This window comes from Oculina patagonica, chromosome 12 (genome assembly GCF_052425735.1).
Source record: "Oculina patagonica isolate OP01 chromosome 12, crgOcupat, whole genome shotgun sequence".
In the NCBI taxonomy this organism is placed as follows: Eukaryota; Metazoa; Cnidaria; class Anthozoa; order Scleractinia; family Oculinidae; genus Oculina; species Oculina patagonica.
This window is the reverse complement of record NC_135769.1, coordinates 11,561,888-11,580,044: the sequence shown is the minus strand read 5'-3', so window position 1 is coordinate 11,580,044 and position 18,157 is coordinate 11,561,888. Positions and strand designations below refer to the sequence as shown.

The window sequence follows — 18,157 nt, the reverse complement described above, 5'->3', positions numbered from 1 at the left end:
TCCTAATCCATAAGTGGGTAGCTCTGGAAATTATGTGAGTTTAAAATACGAGTTTAAAATAAAACGTAGAGCCATAGAAGCGTAGAGTTTAGAATGAAAACGTAGAGCTAAGGAAGTGAAGAGTTTAGAAAGAAAACGTAAAGCATTCATAACTAAAAGTTTAGAATGAAAACGCCTGTACCAATTTACGGCTATACGCAATTCCAAGAGTTACAGGCTTATCTGTGAGGTCGAACTGTGCTAAGTAGAAGCGTAGAGCTCTACGAAAATTTCTACGCCTATTCAGACCTCATATCAAAGATCTCTTCGAGATATCGACTTTTTTTGCATGAAGTTAGTATGAGTAGAAGGTTTATCCTGGGCATTGTTGTTCGAACATATCATGGAAGAATTCAGACGTCTTTCAGTTCAAGCATTTTTTTATTTTTTTCCTTTATAGGAGGCAAGCGTGGCCAAGTGGTTTAGGGCGCTAGTGTTGTAATCCGGAGGTCCCCGGTTTGAGGCCTGCCCTTGCCACTAGCTGGATTTGTTTCTCGGTTGTCCAGAGTTCAAATCCTCGACCTCCTGCCAGTTGGGATTTTTAACCCTGTTATGTTAATTTATAAATTTTTTGTTTCCTCTGTTTCAGTGGCATGCCTGTAAACTAGCTATCTCGTTGAGATATGAAGCTAAGTGCATGACCACTATAAACATATATTTATTTTTTTAATTTTTTTTATTTATTATATTTTATTTTCGCGGAGTAAATGCTGTATTTGTCAGTCGCGACGGCTGGGTGCTTTGCGACTCATATACTTTGGCTTGGTTAAAAAAGGTAAACTTTGACGTTTGCCTTTAACATGTTTAATCGAAATAGTTGTTTCCTTTCGAGTTAGAAAGATTTCTACTCGGCTTAATGCAGAAAAATAACGCCTGATCGCAGGTTAGGTTACGCACGACAGAGTTACCTTTTGTCTCGTCACGCAATCTTAACACCACATTGAGAAGTAAATTTTCGTTTGGATATTACCAAAAGCCGCTTCTCCTCGCGTTATTCTTTACCTTACAGCTACACATGCCATTTCTAACGACTACATTACCAGCAAAACAGTTGCTGTTTATTTTTCTAATGGCGATGCATTAACTTCTGAACAGAAGAAACGTTTAACGTTTACTGTTTCCACCGGAAGTAATTTCACAACAGGCTACAAAAACACTTATAAATATCACTTAACACATTTAATGATGTTGCAATTAGCGAAGTGCACTAATGACGTCACAGAATTTGACCCCCGGTGTGAGTCAGATAAAATTCGGACAAACAAACCACTCTCTGTAAAAGCAATGTATGGTTGGCGGCCACTTTGGAGGCATATTTAGCGATTGTTTCACAAAACCATGGCCAGATTGGCTCGGAATTCGGAAAGCCTTACCTGTGCAACGTAGAAAGCTCAAACCGTGGTTTGAAACAAAAGGTTTGTCAAACAGAGCGATTATTCAATAAATGTGTAAAATGTTTTACTCTCAGTTATTTAATGGATTTCATTATAAAGGCCCGATTTGCTGCCGGGATTTGCTGAAAGAAAACATTAATTTTTATGAGAAATGCAAAACGTTTACACTGTTCTTAGTGGCACATTTTGCAACACAACAGAGCTAACCTCAGATTTATGCCACCACAAAATTACACAAAGAAACGCTCGTTCGATCGGTCCCCTTGCTTGACCCGAATATTTAAAGAGGTCAATTTCGTTACACAATTGTCGCTGCAAATACTATTTAATATACACTGATCGAGCTCGGCAGCTGTAGCTGAAGTCTGTAATAGTAATGGGGATAAATAACAGCTTTATTAAAATCAAACTCGCCGTCAATTCCATTAGAAAGGCGTTTGAATAGCATAATATTTTCGCCCTCTATCTATCATGTGTCGAAACAGATCGGATGGCCGGCGATCAGTGCCGTCAAATTCGGGAAGAATTCTGAATTTCTTGCAACCGACGATCTTTCCGGGGCCTAAATGAAGCAAACATACAAGTGCTATCCTTCGCAATTATATAATTCGATAGTAATTCGCTATCCGCCGCTTAAATTTCTCGGCAGCCTGAATAATTTTGCAGTGGGAATCAAGGTGTCATTGCCGGATCTTCGACTAATAAATTCAATTTTGGGCCAGTTTTTGGATACCTTCAATCTGTCTTTCAATTACTAAAGCAAAATGTTTGGAATCTATCATTTTTCGAGCCTTTCGAGAATCTCGGCCTCAAATTGTGCCTTTCTCGCCCTTTTTTTCTTGTCAAGGATGCGTCCCCTCCATACAAAGCCACTAAAGCCTTTGCCGAAACTAAAATTGTTGTCCGACTCACGCGGGGGTGGGGGTATCATGTGGCGAAATCTATTTTTAGTAATAGTGCGCTTCGCTAGATGATGTTGCAATTCTAAATTGTGCAACTCAGCAAAAATAATTAATTGTCACAAAATGAGTTCCCTTTGGTTAACTATTAGCAACGTTTTAGTGTGTGAAAGACTTGTACGAGTACAAATTTTCGTTGTTAATCGTTTTAGGTTAAATTAATATTAGCGCCTAAAGACTTGTACTAGTAAATAATTTTAATTACATGACAGTAAATAATAGTAAATAATTTTTATTACATGACCACAAAGTTCTCTTTCACCTGCTTTTTAATTTGACTTTGAATCATCTTGTTTACTTACTGATTTTTTTTAACTTTGCAAAAAGTTGTATCTTAGCATGCTGATCTTTATCCAATAACTTGAAGACTCAAAGTGTAGTGCAGAATGCAATGGAGTCGATCTACTGAAAGTACCGGCACATGTGATGTTTTATGTTTCATGTTTATTTTACATTCAATTAGACATTATTGGTTAAAAAACCACTTGTTTTAATTCCAGGGTGTTCCTTAAGCTTATCTCTGGAACCGTAACATAAAACAATTGGTGTTCATTTGTTAGAAAGATACTGTTTCCTTTGCAAATGTTGTAACGTGATACAATGTACTTTTTCTTTTCACTGCAACATCGATGACAGTTGTTGCTTTCAATAACAAAGCCAACTATTTCACTTTAATTTAACTGCATGAAAGACGTTTCTGAAAATGTAAAGAACAAATCAAATAAAAACCATCTCTTTCAAAAGGTATTTTTAAGCAGGGTACAGCTAGGATATTTTTTACATACTTAAATCATTATACAAAAGTGCTTTGAAAGGACAAATATTTCTTCCACACTGTAGTGTCTAGCTTTTCAATGTCACCAACAAAAACTTCACTTTCTTTACCAGGAGCTATGTTGAAGCATTTTTTGTGTGTCATGGTTCTAAAATAGACACCATGGCACTGGCACTTTTTTGCCCTCAGGTGAGTACATAATCTTCTTGCAGAAATGGTAAGCTCACTGCATTTCTTCATTGGTGAAAGGTGCTGACCAGTGCACAAAGGTTTTGGAAAGGCGATGTATTCGAGTGTTAAAAAATACATAAATAGCTTGACAGGTCTAATTACCTTATTTATTGACATATAATAATTATGTATTACAGGCTTACTGCAAGTGGGTGGATGGGCAGCATCAAACAAAGTCTACAGGCTCCCTCCCCCCCCCCCCCCCCCCACCGAGACCACTCTCAGCTCACTTTGCTCGCCGTTCTTGCCAATTTGTTTTACCCCAGTTTATTTTAGCCTGTTTGCAGGCTGCACCACATAGTTGCCGAATAGCAAATTGAGTATATTTTTTTTTAATTTACAGTCCTGCAATACACATTTCAAATGTACTGAACCCCGCAAACAGAGTAAACATTATGTAATTACAGGTACACAAAACTCTTATTTATGACAGAAACACACCTGCATCTGCAAATTCTTTTAAGGTTTGTTTACATGCTCTGTAATCCTCCTCCAGTATAGTAGTTTTGAGCTTTAACTCAGTAAGGCCAAGATCATTCATGATTTCATCTGTTGCCAAAGCATTTTGCACAACTTCTCCCAGATGGCCAGAACAATAATCTTGCCACAGCCTTTCCAGGATTGGAAGAGTGCTGATGTTAAGTGTTATCAGCAAACTTCCAATTGTAAAATTCTGAATGGCAACTTCCATCTTTGACATGTAATCATTAAACCTACTCAATTCATAGCTGTTTGATGGTTGCACGACCTGCAAATAGCGAATGCCGATTAATGTTAAAATTTGTTTGCTTGTTACTTCTTGGTATCCTGCACAGCCTCCTGCTGAATCTGGAATGGCACTTTGTGTCTTTCTGTGTAACATCTTCTCACAATCAACCTTCATTGTCAGTTCTAAAGGGAAACACAAGAAAATTAAGTGCATATGAAGTGATTTATTTTTAATTATTGAAAAATTTACTAAATTTGAAATACCTAACTACAAAGTTTGAGAATTCTACCATAAAAATTTGTCCGTTTCACAAGCATTTGGATCTAGTAGCAATCCCCTGGACATTTTTGATGGGAAAAAAGACAGGTGCATGTCTTTTTTCCCATCAAAAATGTTCAGGGGACTGCTACTAGATCCAAATTTATTACAAAAAACTCCTGCATATGACACCAAATGGAATTTGTTTGCAAAAGTTTTTTTTTTACACTCCCTGATTTGTCTTGTGATTCTGAATAATATTATACTCTGATAAATGTTGAAGAAATTTTGGTAAAATAACGCCATACTGAGATGAACCATTGGCCAAGATTGAAATGATGTGAATTACAGTAACTGGAGAAGACCAGAAAGAAACTGACCTTCACTAAAGATGGCCTTTATACAGGGCGTCAAATTGCCCCTAATACAGGCGCCAATGCGACTAAATTGTTCACTTTGGCGACCAAATCCTGAAAGTTGGTCGCCAAATTGGCCACTAGAATTCGCACAATCGACCTCAAATAGCATCGGATCGCTTAATTCATCAAAAACTGCATAACTCGTAAAAATATCGCACATGGTGAGCAAAGTACACAATAACTTCTTGCTTGCTTTCATCTCAGCTAAATATATTAGTTTTGTCTAAAACTGTAAAAAAACCTCTGATATGGTTTGCAATTGAGCGTTGATATTTTGGGCGGGCAACTTCATTTTTCAGTCACACAATAAACTTGCTTTCTATCTTTGCTCTTTGTATTGTATTGAAGTTTACAAGGCAAAATGGTTCAACTTGAAATGTTTAAATCCATAGATGAAGTCAAAAACATCGCCAAATGACTGTCAAACATCGTGTAGTCTTCGATGTGTACGTGTCACGTGCGCCTATTTTGAAACAGTCACCGGTGTCCTCTGGTACTTCATGTAATGTCACCAAAAAGTCTTCCCAGTTCTTGTGCACAAAAAACCATTGGAGATTGAAATAAATGCAAATGTGATGAAAATAATTTATTTTAAAGGGTCTATCTAGTAAAATGAGACAATGAGAAGTGTTTTATTTCTTTTGGAATTGGCTACCATTTTAGTATACTTAGGAGCCAAGTGGCTACTGGGAAAAAAAGTTAATTTTACGCCCTGCCTTACTGCGGCAGTCCTGAGTCAGAGTCAGTCACAGTCACTAGCTAGTCAGTGGTAACTCTCAAACTCCAGACCATGAGGTTTAATTTGTAGATTGCAGGTCATTCATAAGATCATGAGTGGTATTAGAGTGCAGAAGTTGCCTATTTAATTTACTGAGTTAGAATTTTGAACTGGACTTCCGAGTTGGACTTTTGAGTTGGATTTCACTTTCCCAGTTTTCTTGCAGTTAATTCCACTCCTGTTAACTTGCAGTAAGTTCCACTTGTACTGCAGTTTGCTTTCAGTTAGCTCCACTCTGGTTAGCTTCACTATAGTTTGCTTGCAGTCTTTTAATTTGATTTAATTAATTTTAATATCAAAGTAGACATCTTACTCGTAAAGTCTAGGGATCGCCACCACCAGTTTGCTTGCAGTTAGCTCCACTCTGGTTCGCTTGCGGTTAGCTTTCATTTGTTGGTTAGAAGGCACACTGTACTTACAGTATATAAAATAGTTATTATTTAAAAATGTGGTTTATTTTCCAGTTAGTACCAAATCCAACTCTGCATATCCTACCTAAAATGCATTCTTTGCATAGTTTTTGTATCATACTGGTGACATGTTTTGGAATGAACAAAGCGTTGACCAGAGACTTGGGTCACTTGAACTCAGACTCAGTTTTGATTCAGACTCAGAGTTGACTCGGCCAACTGGTGAACTCAGTTTTGTAGACCAGATACAAAAGGGAAATTGAAGTTTACTCAAGGTTCGTATAATTTGGATAACATTAATTATACCATTCTTCAAAATTCAAATGAATGTAGAATAAACCATCCTATTGTTCCCATGTATTGTACGAAAACTAAGACATAATTAGCAGACATAGTTATCACCAGGTTATCAAGTCCTGGGTCACCAAAAAAATGCTCATGAAACTTATCTGACATGAGCACCTGAATTTTCCACTGTCTGCATGACAGGAATTCTAAATGTGTTAAAAAGAGAAAAGAAGACAGTCTGAGTCTTTTTTTTCCTTCTCACCTGCTCACTTCCACTTGGTTGACTAATCTCTTTTTCTCATTATTGTTAAACTAACAAATGAATATATATTAAAGGAATGCATGCACTCTTAACACAACTGTACCATCTATGTATGTTACTAGTACTAAATTACCTGCAATTCCTTCTGTTAACTCCCTTAACTGTTTTGTATTCTCCTGAAGCTGGTTTGAGTTCTCCTGAAGCTGGTTTGAATTCTCCTGAACTTGGTTTTTAACACCTTGTATCTCACCTGCAGTACATGTAAGTAGATCATAACAAAGACTACTGATCAATTAATAATCAATTATACCATAACCGAGAGAATTCTCGCACGCTGATTGGTCTTAAGTTATGGTCGATGAGAGTATAGACCATGAAAGTGACGTCAGATCACACCACGCACAGGCGTGGGCTAAAAGATGTGTAAGTTCGGTCTCCATGAATGAAAGCGAATTTCATCCTGTTTTGTTTGAATCAAGTACGCATTTGTTTTCGGAATTCAGGAATTGGACTTCTACTAAGGTGATCTGTCGAAAGAAAATTGACCAGGCTTTTGAATTAATTTTTTGCTCTAACTGAGAAGAACGGTGCTGGTGATCCGGCAGCGGACTGTCGATGTTCAGTGAAGGAGCGCCAACAAGATCTTCACAAAGAAAGATAATCTTGCTCGCTTCAAGAAATAGGCACACACTCAACAAGAAGGAAAAAGGTAATTAAAATTGTTATTCTTTGAATTCTTGTTCATCTTCTTTTGTATCGTTGTTTTTACGTGTCGGACCAGAATCTTTACGTCCCACCAGCAAAGTTTCTTCACGGTCATAATACCACGGTCAGAATACTTGTTCGAGTTTGTCAGTTATGTCCAGGATTGAACGCTTATGAAACGCACGTTCCTCATTACAGCCATCACAAAGTGTCCTCATTAGTCAAATATGAAGTAATATGGTAATGTCAAATAACACAGACAAACATGAAGTTCTCATTAAACAATACTTGCGTTCAGTCCTGGACATAAGTGATAAAATGTCCAAAACATTGCAATGAAACCACTCACCTAACGGCTTGTGGTTCCACTTGAGTTTTGAACAATTTCTGACGTCATTTCTATGGTCTATAAGAGTGTAGACAATGGAAAAATGTGGTTGATTTGTTACTTATGTGTTCTCAAGTGATATGCTCTACAAGTTTGAGATGATATGGTGTATTCCACACTCCCTTGAACAGAACAGAGGGATTGTTTACACTCTCTAAACACTGGAAAGTATATACACTGTAGTTTTGTTTAATAAAAAAATATCCTAGGCAAACAGCAACTCTTTAACAAGGAGAGACTGGAGTTATAAGGTCCGTGATGGAGAATTTGTGATTGTAACAATTGGTTGAAGTTGGTTCCTGACAGTATTAAAAATGTTAAAATTATGATTACTTTCTTTAATTTTTGCAATTATTTTATTTGATAGTTCTTTCATACATGTAAGATTGTACAGTCAACTCTCTACAAGACGGACACACAACTGTCCGCCTTAGAGGTGTCCGCCTTGTAGAGAGTTGAGGTAACATGACACTAGCTATTCTGAGATAATAAAGCTAATCCTTTGCACAATGCAACAAACATTTGCAAACTGCAACAAGACTAAACTAATACAAGAACTTCAAGCAGTTTGTAACCGTGCGGTTAATGTTTGATCACCTCTTTCAGTTCTTTGGCTAAAAAGGCACGGCGCCAAACAGTGAAAAATCTTTAGAAAAGCAGTGACTTGAGAAACACACAAGTCATGTTTGCGTGAGTCACGGAGTGTGCGTGACATGAATTTCCTTTACCGCGTCATCTTTAAACCACATGCCTGGTCGGATAAATTCCTGCTTACGCATGCAAATATTTATTTTGTTCCAAAAGTTCAATTAAAATAAACCCAAACCAGTTCATGAATGGCATTAAAAAGAAGTCCATTTCACGCCAAAATAAAGAGTAGACTAAGTCCATCCCGTCGTATTTCTCCGTTTAGCGTCGTCCGACGATCTTTTGCAAGTAAAATAGAGCAAACCTGACTGCGTGATTCAGAAGGTAATTCCCCTGGCGCGATTACGTGTATTCCGTGCCTTGACATATTCTTGCTAAGCTTGCAATTTTCGTTTCGATTCCCACTGAAAATAAACTCAAAACAAAAAATTGGAATATTTCCAATATTCAACATGTTCCTATTTCACACAAACAGAGCGCAGAGTATTCGTAAATATTTTTAAAATAGGTGAATGTTTATTTATAGCTACAGGCGAGCGATCGCGTGGCATAGGTCTGACGTAGTGCTAGTTTTAAATAGCTTGTACATGTCCAAGCGGTCTTTGGTTTCGCTATGTGATTATTCAGTCCTCTCTTCTGGTAAAACACTCGAATGACACAAAAACATAAATTTCCGTCTAAATAGAGAGCAGAGTGTTCATGTTAAACGAGTGATCGCTAGTAAACATCAAAACTTGCGTGACCGTGACCAAGGTGCCGGATGGGCCGCGTGGGTCTGGAACGATTTACCGACAAAAAAATAAAAACGACAAAAAACGAAAAAAAAAACGCCGGCCAGATTATGAACCGGCTTCGCACGGTTAAAAAGGACCGTATTCGCTTGTTAAAGCAAAAGTTGCGAGCTTCTACAAAATTAACTGTAAAACTGTAAGTAGAAAATGGCCTCTTCAGACCCATACACATAAGCAGGAAGTAATCGATTAAAGGGTTATTGTTTTTGGTTAGTAAGCTTTGTATATACATATCCTTACAGTAAAATGACCGAAAATGGCAGGGACCATCACCAGGTGTCTGTCTTTTGGAGGTGTCCGTTAAGAGAGAGTTGACTGTACACAGAATAAATCAGGCACAGGAGCAGATTTCAGTGCAACGGAAACTCAAATTATAACTTTTTTGCTCTTACATGTATCTTTATAAATTATCATTTTGCCATTTCACCAATTTGCCATTTTGTGTTTTAAACATGCCGATAGGAACGATTTCTATTTATCTCATACATTGACTTGCAACACTGTCAATTTGCATAATACTGGTAAACCTGCTTAATTAGGAGAGTACAAAATTCAATAAAAAAATGCCATAAAATGCTCTAAGAAGGCTTGAGATGCTATTAGTTTTAGAGATCTCAGATTTGAAAATCTCCCAGGGGGAGCATGTCCCTTGTTCCTCCTTAGAACCTCGCTGGTGTCATGTGCCCTCCCAACCCTGCTACGACACTGTTTAGTAATCTACTTGCAGAACTCGTTGCCAAACAGGCGACACAAAATTAATTTTCTCTTCCATTTAGGCTTTGCATGGTAACTGCATGACCCTGATTACCACAGAAAATATCATCATGGAGTTGCAGTAAGTTTAAAACCCGCCAAAACAGTGGATTTAAAACATGTTGTAGCACTAAGTTTAATTTTCTTATACAACCCAAGAGCAGAAATTGTCATGGAACTTTATTGTTTCCTGTGGCATGCAGTTAATAGGCTGCAATTCAATCTCCATGAAAATAATTCTTTTACACACACTTTCAGGGAATTTGTGTCCAGTTTTGACACACATTTACGTGTAATGATTTTGCATTGGCGAAACTCACGTGTAAAATACATGCAATAAAAATGCAGCAATGCCTGCAGCCCTCACTGTACCTTCTATGTAAGTACTATTTATGTTTACCTGTTAAGGATCCTCTTAATTTCCTTAATTCTTCTGTATTCTCATGGAGCTCTTTTTTGATTTCCTCATAATCATCTTTAGTAAGAGGAGCATCACGAAGACTATTGATTTGTGATTTCCATGCCTTTCCTTTTTCATCACTGATGCTTTTAGCAATTCTGACAATGGCTTCACTGATTTCTTGCCACAAGAGCAAAAATCTGGCGTCATCAATTTCCATGTTGTTATTGTCATGGCTGAATTGATTACGATAAAACTTAATCCGTGCTAGATCTGCAGACAATGTGTCGTCAGTGCTGGGAGGAAGACTGTCCCAGCCAGTTGCAGGTATGGGAAGATTGCATAGATGCCGCACCAACTTGAATAGCATGGTGATATCAAAATCAGCTGATGTGCTGTAAACCCCTGACGAACTGTTGTAAAGAAGACTGCGTTCTCGAGGATTGAAGGGACATCTACCGGTAGTTCGAGCCGAATACCGCCTGAGTACTGAGGGGAGCACAGTTGGGTGAAAATGTGAGTCAAAGACTTCCTTCAATAGCTGTTTACCACCACAAAACAGCAGTCGAGCAAGCCGCTGGAAGTTGTCCTTTTCGTGTGTAGCCTTTAGTAGGTCAGTCATTTTGGTTTACATGTAAATGTTCATGTATAAAACCACTCTTTGCCAATTCTTAATCAATCAGGTGTTTTCATGCAAGGTCACTTTCCTGGGGAAAAAACTGAAAGTTACATGCATATACATCCATCCTCCACATACAAAAGGCAGTTGCTTGACTTGTTAAACAGTATTGAATCTCGTGAATAGGGCTATTACAACAAAGGATAAAAAAAGGAATTACTGCTAAAACAATTCTCACAAACACTGTACATAGTACACCAATATTTTCAATTGTGTCTGTACATAGTAATGTTGCTTCTCTTGAACTGAAAGTTTAAATTACAAGGCAAGCACAGATAGGCAATATAAATTTTAACATAATAGTGGCCAAAAAAATCGTCTCTGGTGATGGGTGACATTTGGTAGAAGAAGAGTTTGGAGGCGAGAAGTGGACCTACACTGTAGGCAGCTCCTCTGCGGAACACCAAAGCGCAGATCGAAATTGTCTGATGCAACCCTATCCAACAAAATGTGCTGGCTGCGCCCTGAAAACTATGCCAATCAACAACATATTGTTATCTGGCATTACAAGGGGCATTCATGAGAATGCAGATTGTCATGAATTGATCTGCCTAGAGGTAGGACAATGGCCCCTTTGAAGTTTTTTTCGTTTTGACAAAATTTGTCCCAGTCCAGACAAGTTGTTCAGGATTGTTTGACAAAACGTACTGTGCGTGCAACGTCAGCGTTGCACGCACAGTACCTTTTGTCAAACAATACAGAATACAGGGCCACTTATTTGCATGTCATTGAATAAGAATAGCATCTATTGTGTTATGCCTCGTTCTATAAAGAGTGCCGACACGGTGGACCGGAGTGGCCCTGCATTCTGTAGTTGCTCCACGCTGACTATTAAATCATACGACCACTGCTTCTTTGTTGTCACAGCAACATGTAGCAACGACAAAATCATGTGTTGTTCACACTGATGGGAGGGAGAGTTGAAAACACTGACCCCCAATCCGCGGACTACCCACTGACCCCCCACTCCACGGATCACCTACGGACTACTCCGCGGACCACCGTTACGGAGTACCTCTATGGAGTACGCTATAAAATGAAACAATTTTATGTTTACGGGGGCAAGAGACAAGAAAAAACCTACCTGTGTCACTTGCACGATCGATCGAAACAGCCTCCATCTTGTTTACCTCAATCCAGTCCTAACGGGACTAGGCTAGTACTAAAATCGGGAACGCCGGAACGCCGGAATACTAAAACCCGGAACAGATAAAATATATCGTGTAAAACTTACAAATATAAACAGCTAACCGTAAACAGGCTAACCGAAGTTCATAGTAGGTTTACGGATTAATAGTAGGCTAACCGAAGTTTATAGTAGGCTAACCGAGTTGAATAGTATGCTAACCGGAGTGAATAGTAAGCCTACTATGCACTGTGGTTAGCCTACTATTCACTCCGGTTAGCCTACTATTCATCGGTTAGCCTACTATGAACTTCGGTTAGCCTGTTTACGGTTAGCTCTTTATATTTGTAAGGGTAACACAATATATTTTATCTGTTCCAGGTTTTAGTATTCCGGCGTTCCTGGTTTTAGTACTAGCCGATGAAGTCCCGTTTGAGTTTGTAACAAGAAGGACTGGATCGAGGTAAACAAGATGGCGGCTGTTTCGAACGATCGTGCAAGTGGCACAGGTACTACGATTTCCAGTTGAGTACGACGCGAACAAAGTTTGGTGACGAAGTTTCAACATAACAACGGCATTGTTGTCAAGGGCAAACTTCTCTGTTACCATTGGTAACAAATTTGTTTTTGTAACTGCCTTGCTCGACAATCTCGATGCTTAAATAAATACAAACACTACAAATATCGTCAGCAACACTTTATTACGCTTTCAAATAAAAAATATATACACAGAGACAACAATAAAAGAAACAAATAACGAAATATATTATGCCTTAGCAGTTTTATATCGACGGTAACAGATCTGTGTTGAGAGTTGACGTTATGTTAAACGTGCGTCACTTTACCTTCCTCGTTAGAGTTACTGTTCAACTGAAATTTTATCGTTTTCCATCTCCAGGGATTTTCTAGCAGCTTTAAGAATTCCTTCAGCTTTAAATAATATATCTTTCTCAAGGGCAAAATGAATAATTCGCGAACTGAAATGAAGAACATTTAGCGTTTCGTAAAGCTGACAAAAGCTAACACCATTTCGGATCGAAATTTCAAAATATTAGCCAATCAAAAAATTGCTCAATTAAAACTGACGCCATCTTGGATCGAAATTAGCCAATCAAAAAATTGCCCTGTTTCCCGAGAGGTCCTCCTTGTATAAAAGAACTTTGGCGGTCAGAACCTGTAACGACAAGTTACCAATGGAAACAGAGAAGTTTGCCCTTGACAACAATGCCGTTGTTATGTTGAAACTTCGTCACCAAACTTTGTTCGCGTCGTACTCAACTGGAAATCGTAGTAAGTTTCTCGTCTCTTTCCCCCGTAAACATAAATTCGTTTCATTTTATAGGGTACTCCGTAGGGGTACTCCGTAAGGGTAGTCCGCGGAGTAGTCCGTAGGTGATCCGCGGAGTGGGGGGTCAGTGGGTAGTCCGCGGATCGGGGGTCAGTGTTTTCAACTCTCCCACTGATGGGACGTGTAGCGGGGACATGTAGCAGCAACAAAATCAAAATGTGTACACACACAAGTTATTGTAGCGGGGACATGCCCCAGGGACATGTCGCAGCGACACACCCTCTCGTGCGTGCTGATACATGTATTTTTGGGCACCTGCAACACGAATTCCTGCAACATTTTGTCCCTGCGACATGTTGCACGAAGTTCAACGAGTTGAATTCCGTGCAACATGTCGCAGGGACAAAACATCTTCAAAGTTCGTGTCCTCTCAGTGTGAACAACACACGATTTTGTCGCTGGCAGAGCATAGTTAACAATTATCCTGCGAAATCGCGCGGAATATCGCCTGTTATTATTCAACAGATGCGCGCGCTGCCCATATATGGTCAAAATGTTAACGATATCTGTCATCCGTACATAACAGATATCCTGCGATATTCGTAGGTTGCGAAGATTCGTCCGAAATCGGCTAAGTATCAGACGATATTCCGCAAGATTGAGCAGGATAATTGTTTTATTATTCAACAAATTGTCAACGAAACACATTTTGCACATAGGAAAACTGTAATTGTGCCGCGCTTTACAAGATTTCGGACGAATCTTCCCAACCTACGAATATCGCAGGATATCTGTTATGTACGGATGACAGATATCGTTAACATTTTGACCATATATGGGCAGCGCGCGCATCTGTTGAATAATAACATGGAGTATATGCCTTGTCGCTGCGACACGTGTGCGGAGACCTTAAAAGTTTTTAATTTTGCAAACCTTCATTTGTTTTTGAAGCGTAAATCCAACCAAGCGTAAGCGTTCGACATCGATCCAACACGTGATGCTGCCTGGCATCCACAAAACGGAAGCTTTTTTCAAGCGAAATTCGCGAGAAATCGACGAACCGGCGCGAATCCAGACAGTCAAAATTTCAATCGCCGTGAACAACTTCGTTCCCGATTCGTCGTTCAGATGATCTTTCCTTGGAAACGAGGCTAGAAAGTGGCAATCCGCTTTGTTTACCGCGGGCTCGAGAAGCTCGAACTGCATGCTGGGATACTTTCATCTCCAACATGGCGACTGCTTTCGGCGTGAACTGGAGAATAATTTTGGAAATGCTGCCTTGAAACTTGCATTAGCCAGGGGAAACGGTAAGTCATAGGTAAAAGATAACAGCTTACAGACGGACAGAAGTTTTTCCCGACTTGTCGAGTTTTTTAAAAGAGAACAAGTAGTCTGATTCACCCTTGATCGAATCAGGTGGAGAGAGATCAGACTCTTTCTGAAATTAAACTTAAGCTTACTCTAAGCTTTCGTGTATCTCTGTTTTGCCGGAATTGTGTTTGAAGAAAATGGCGTTACGAGTGCTGGTGTCTTTCCATTATTTTGTATCACTCTTAGCTTAGCAGACATTCAAATTGTGTATTTGATATGGTAGTCGATCAACTCCAAAATACATGTAAAGTCACCATGTGGCGATTTCGTTTTAATCCGCGTACTAATACAGGAGTATCCCTTTTTGCTTGTTTACAAGATTCAGATTATTTAGCTTAAAGAAAGATTTAATTCCCGTTTTGAAAGTAGCAAATGTACAGGTTTCTGTCCTGGCTTAGTAAATCATGCATGTTATAATTACGTACAGTCGTGTACAAATGCATGTAAGCTAAATTGCATTTGATAAGAAAATTCGATGGTTCAATTGAGATTTCCAGAAAATAGGAGCTACTTAAAAGCCATTGGTCTGTGAAAGATTAAGCTCTGTCTTTCATTGGGACAGTAAAAAAAATATATATATTTTTGTGTTTTACACTCACTTCACACAATTCTGGGATGTACAGTCAGTGTAGGCAAGATTTTGCATAGGGCATGGGTGAGTGCCTGAGCCATGAGCATGACCTAGTCAGGGGGCCTGGGGCTCATGGCTGCTTTGCAGGGATAATCAGCCATGGGAACTATATTCCATCTGGGTGGCTGGCTGACCACAGTGGAGGCCCACCAGATATCCAAGGCACCCATCCTCTATAATATGAGGCAGTTGTTTTACCACCGTGTATTAATTTTGTTTTATTATAAATACAGGTTTGATATAACCTTAAATCAAGTTCCACCACCACCTGTAATATGCCAAAAGAGTCCTCTAGTAAGAAGCAGTCTGCACTGTCATTATACACCGATGAGGAAATCGAAGGCGTTAGCACCACAAGCTCCCTTGCTAAAGGCGAAAGCACACTGAAAGGTGCTGTCAATATTTCTGAAGTAAGCTCAACATCCGAGGATACTAACCAGCTACCCAGTACGTCAAGTAAGAACATATTTATGGACTTGTACGAGGAGGATATCTTGGATGCTGGATCTGATGATGTTATGAGTGTGAAAAATAATGCTTCTGCAGACAACAACAAATTTAAGCCAGGATTGTCACTTCTTGGAGAATACGCAGACAGTGGAAATGACACTGAGGAAGAGATACGGAATTCACTTACAGCTAAACTGAACAAACCAAAGAAAAAGAAAACAGTAGACATTTCAACTGATAAAATTTCCAGTGCTGATTGTACAACCAGTAAAGAAGTGGACTTATCAAATGAAAATCCCGATAAGCTTGAACCTGGTGGCAGTGACTCTTCCAAAGAAGCTTTTCTTTCAGACGATAAAATATCTCTTACTGAAGAGAAAGGGGATGATTTCAATGACTTAGACATTCATGCAATGCTGGATGACAGTCTAACCAAAAGTGAGAAAATTAAGGAAGAAGGTCAACTTTCTGCTTCAGATTCTAGTGAAAGTGAAAGATCATCTGATGGCAAAAAAGACTCCAAGAAACTAAAGGAAGATAAAAAGGATAAAAGCAAAAAGAAGGATAAGAAGAAAAAGAAGAAGAAACGTAAGAAGCAGAAACAAGAAGTGGAAAAGAAAGACACATCTGAACTTAAAGGTAAAACAATTTAAAGCTTCTATGCCTTATTGCATGTAAAAGGTCCTAAAAAAGATAAGTAATGGGCTTGAAATTTGTGCGAGGTACTGTAATAGTTGAAAAGGCCACAGATGAAATCAACTACAGCTGTATGCCCCATGGAAATTGAGAGCAAATACTGGCAATATTAATTGTTTTAATATAATTCTTTTTAAAGTACATGTACTTACAGTTGAGAGATTTTCAATTGTTTCCATGTTAAATAGTTCAATTATTTTTAAATTTTCATTCAAATTATATTAAACAGTGCTGGAAATTACTGACGGTCAATGGACATTGTCCGATCAAATATGCCAAAACGTCCGGCCAATTTTGCAATAATGTTCGGACATGATGTCCGAGAACTTACATGACTGTGTCTTGGAAAATTTAATGTGTTTGATTTAAAATGCGAATTGATGTCTGACCAATTTTCTTATAATTATGTCCGTTCAAAATAAAAGTTTGGAAGGACACATGACCTTTCAAGTAAGAATAGTATTTCCAGCACTGTTGAATGGCAAAGATAAAGTAATTTTCCCACTATTAGCATGATTGGCCTCACATTGCATCAAAATCTCGTTTTTGACTGTTGAAATGCCTTGTCTTTTAGATGGCGAGGAAAAGAAGGAAAGAAAACAAAACAGAACTAGAAGCAAAAGCAGAAGCAAAAGTAGGAGTAGAAGCCAAGAAAATTCTGTGAAGCAAAAGTCTCAAAAGCAATCTCGGAGTAGAAGCAGGGACAGAGGTTCAGGGCGCAGTCGACATCGCAGTAGAAGTAGATCACAAGATAAAAGGAAGAAGTCAAAGTATGACAGTGAGAAATCAAGAAGGTCAAGAAGTCGTTCATCAAGCAGGAAGCAGCATTCAACTTCAAAAAGAAATAAACAATCAAAATGTTACTCGCCTAGGAGTAGATCTCGGAACAGGAGCACCTCCCCACCAAATAAGAGGAAAGAAGGGCGTTCATCAACTGCCAAAAGCACAACATCCAGAAGAGATTCACCATCATCAAGAAAGAGAAAGTTATCAAGAAGCCAGTCACCTCGTAAACAACAAGATCGTTCTTCTAAACACAGAAGAAGTAGGTCACCAAAGAGACATTCCCCTTCACCAGGAAAGAAAAGAAGAGCTCCTTCTAATGAAAAGAGGAGGTCACCTAATAAGAGATCATCGTCCAAAAAGACCAGGTCTCCAGACAGAAGGGAACGGAAAGCCAGTCCTTTGCCAACAAGAAAGCTGTCACATCGCACCTCGTCACCTGCAGACAGCTTAGACTCTGGACAGTTTACAAACATCCCTTTGTCCAAAACAAGCAAACCAGATGATCTTTTACTTGAGGATAAGGTCGAAGCGCAAAGGTCACCAGTATTGGAAAAGTCACCAGAACTGGAAAGGTCACTGGTAATGGAAAAGTCATCAGTAATAGAACAGCAGAAGGCATCAACATCCAGTATTCCATCCCAGCTGGTAGACTTGGAGAAGCAATGCTCTCCTTCATATAGCCCATCAAAAGCCTGGGAGGATGAATTTGATTTGGTTTTCACTGAACGTTTGTCACCCAGAGAAGGAGCTGAGAAGAGTGTAGAGGATGTTCTCTTTGGAAAAGAAATGGCAGATCCTAAGACTCCGGATTTTAAAAAAACAACTCTTGAAGAAAGGTAATATTGTAGTTTTGCTTGCTTAATCTACAATCCCTGTCCCAACCCACCCATAAAAACATAATATCGACGACAAGCAGTACATAA

The 18,157-nt window shown here is 38.9% G+C and overlaps 3 protein-coding genes across 8 annotated transcripts in view; 2 read left to right on the top strand and 1 right to left on the bottom strand.

The window, feature by feature from the left end:
- Positions 1-18,157, top strand: part of LOC144631584 (uncharacterized) — a 74,614-nt gene that overhangs the window by 23,821 nt on the left and 32,636 nt on the right. The gene's annotated exons all lie outside the window — the stretch shown is intronic.
- On the bottom strand, positions 3,823-11,991 carry LOC144632099 (uncharacterized). Its single transcript, XM_078490701.1, has 4 exons — positions 11,971-11,991; positions 10,208-10,914; positions 6,656-6,772; positions 3,823-4,289 (listed from the first exon to the last, which is right to left on the bottom strand). Exons 2-4 carry the CDS (start codon positions 10,827-10,829, stop codon positions 3,823-3,825), a joined length of 1,206 nt encoding a protein of 401 aa, XP_078346827.1. The 5' UTR covers positions 10,830-10,914; positions 11,971-11,991.
- Positions 14,516-18,074, top strand: LOC144632098 (uncharacterized). The gene is made up of 3 exons (XM_078490699.1): positions 14,516-14,607; positions 15,536-16,391; positions 17,023-18,074. Exons 2-3 carry the CDS (start codon positions 15,578-15,580, stop codon positions 18,072-18,074), a joined length of 1,866 nt encoding a protein of 621 aa, XP_078346825.1. The 5' UTR covers positions 14,516-14,607; positions 15,536-15,577.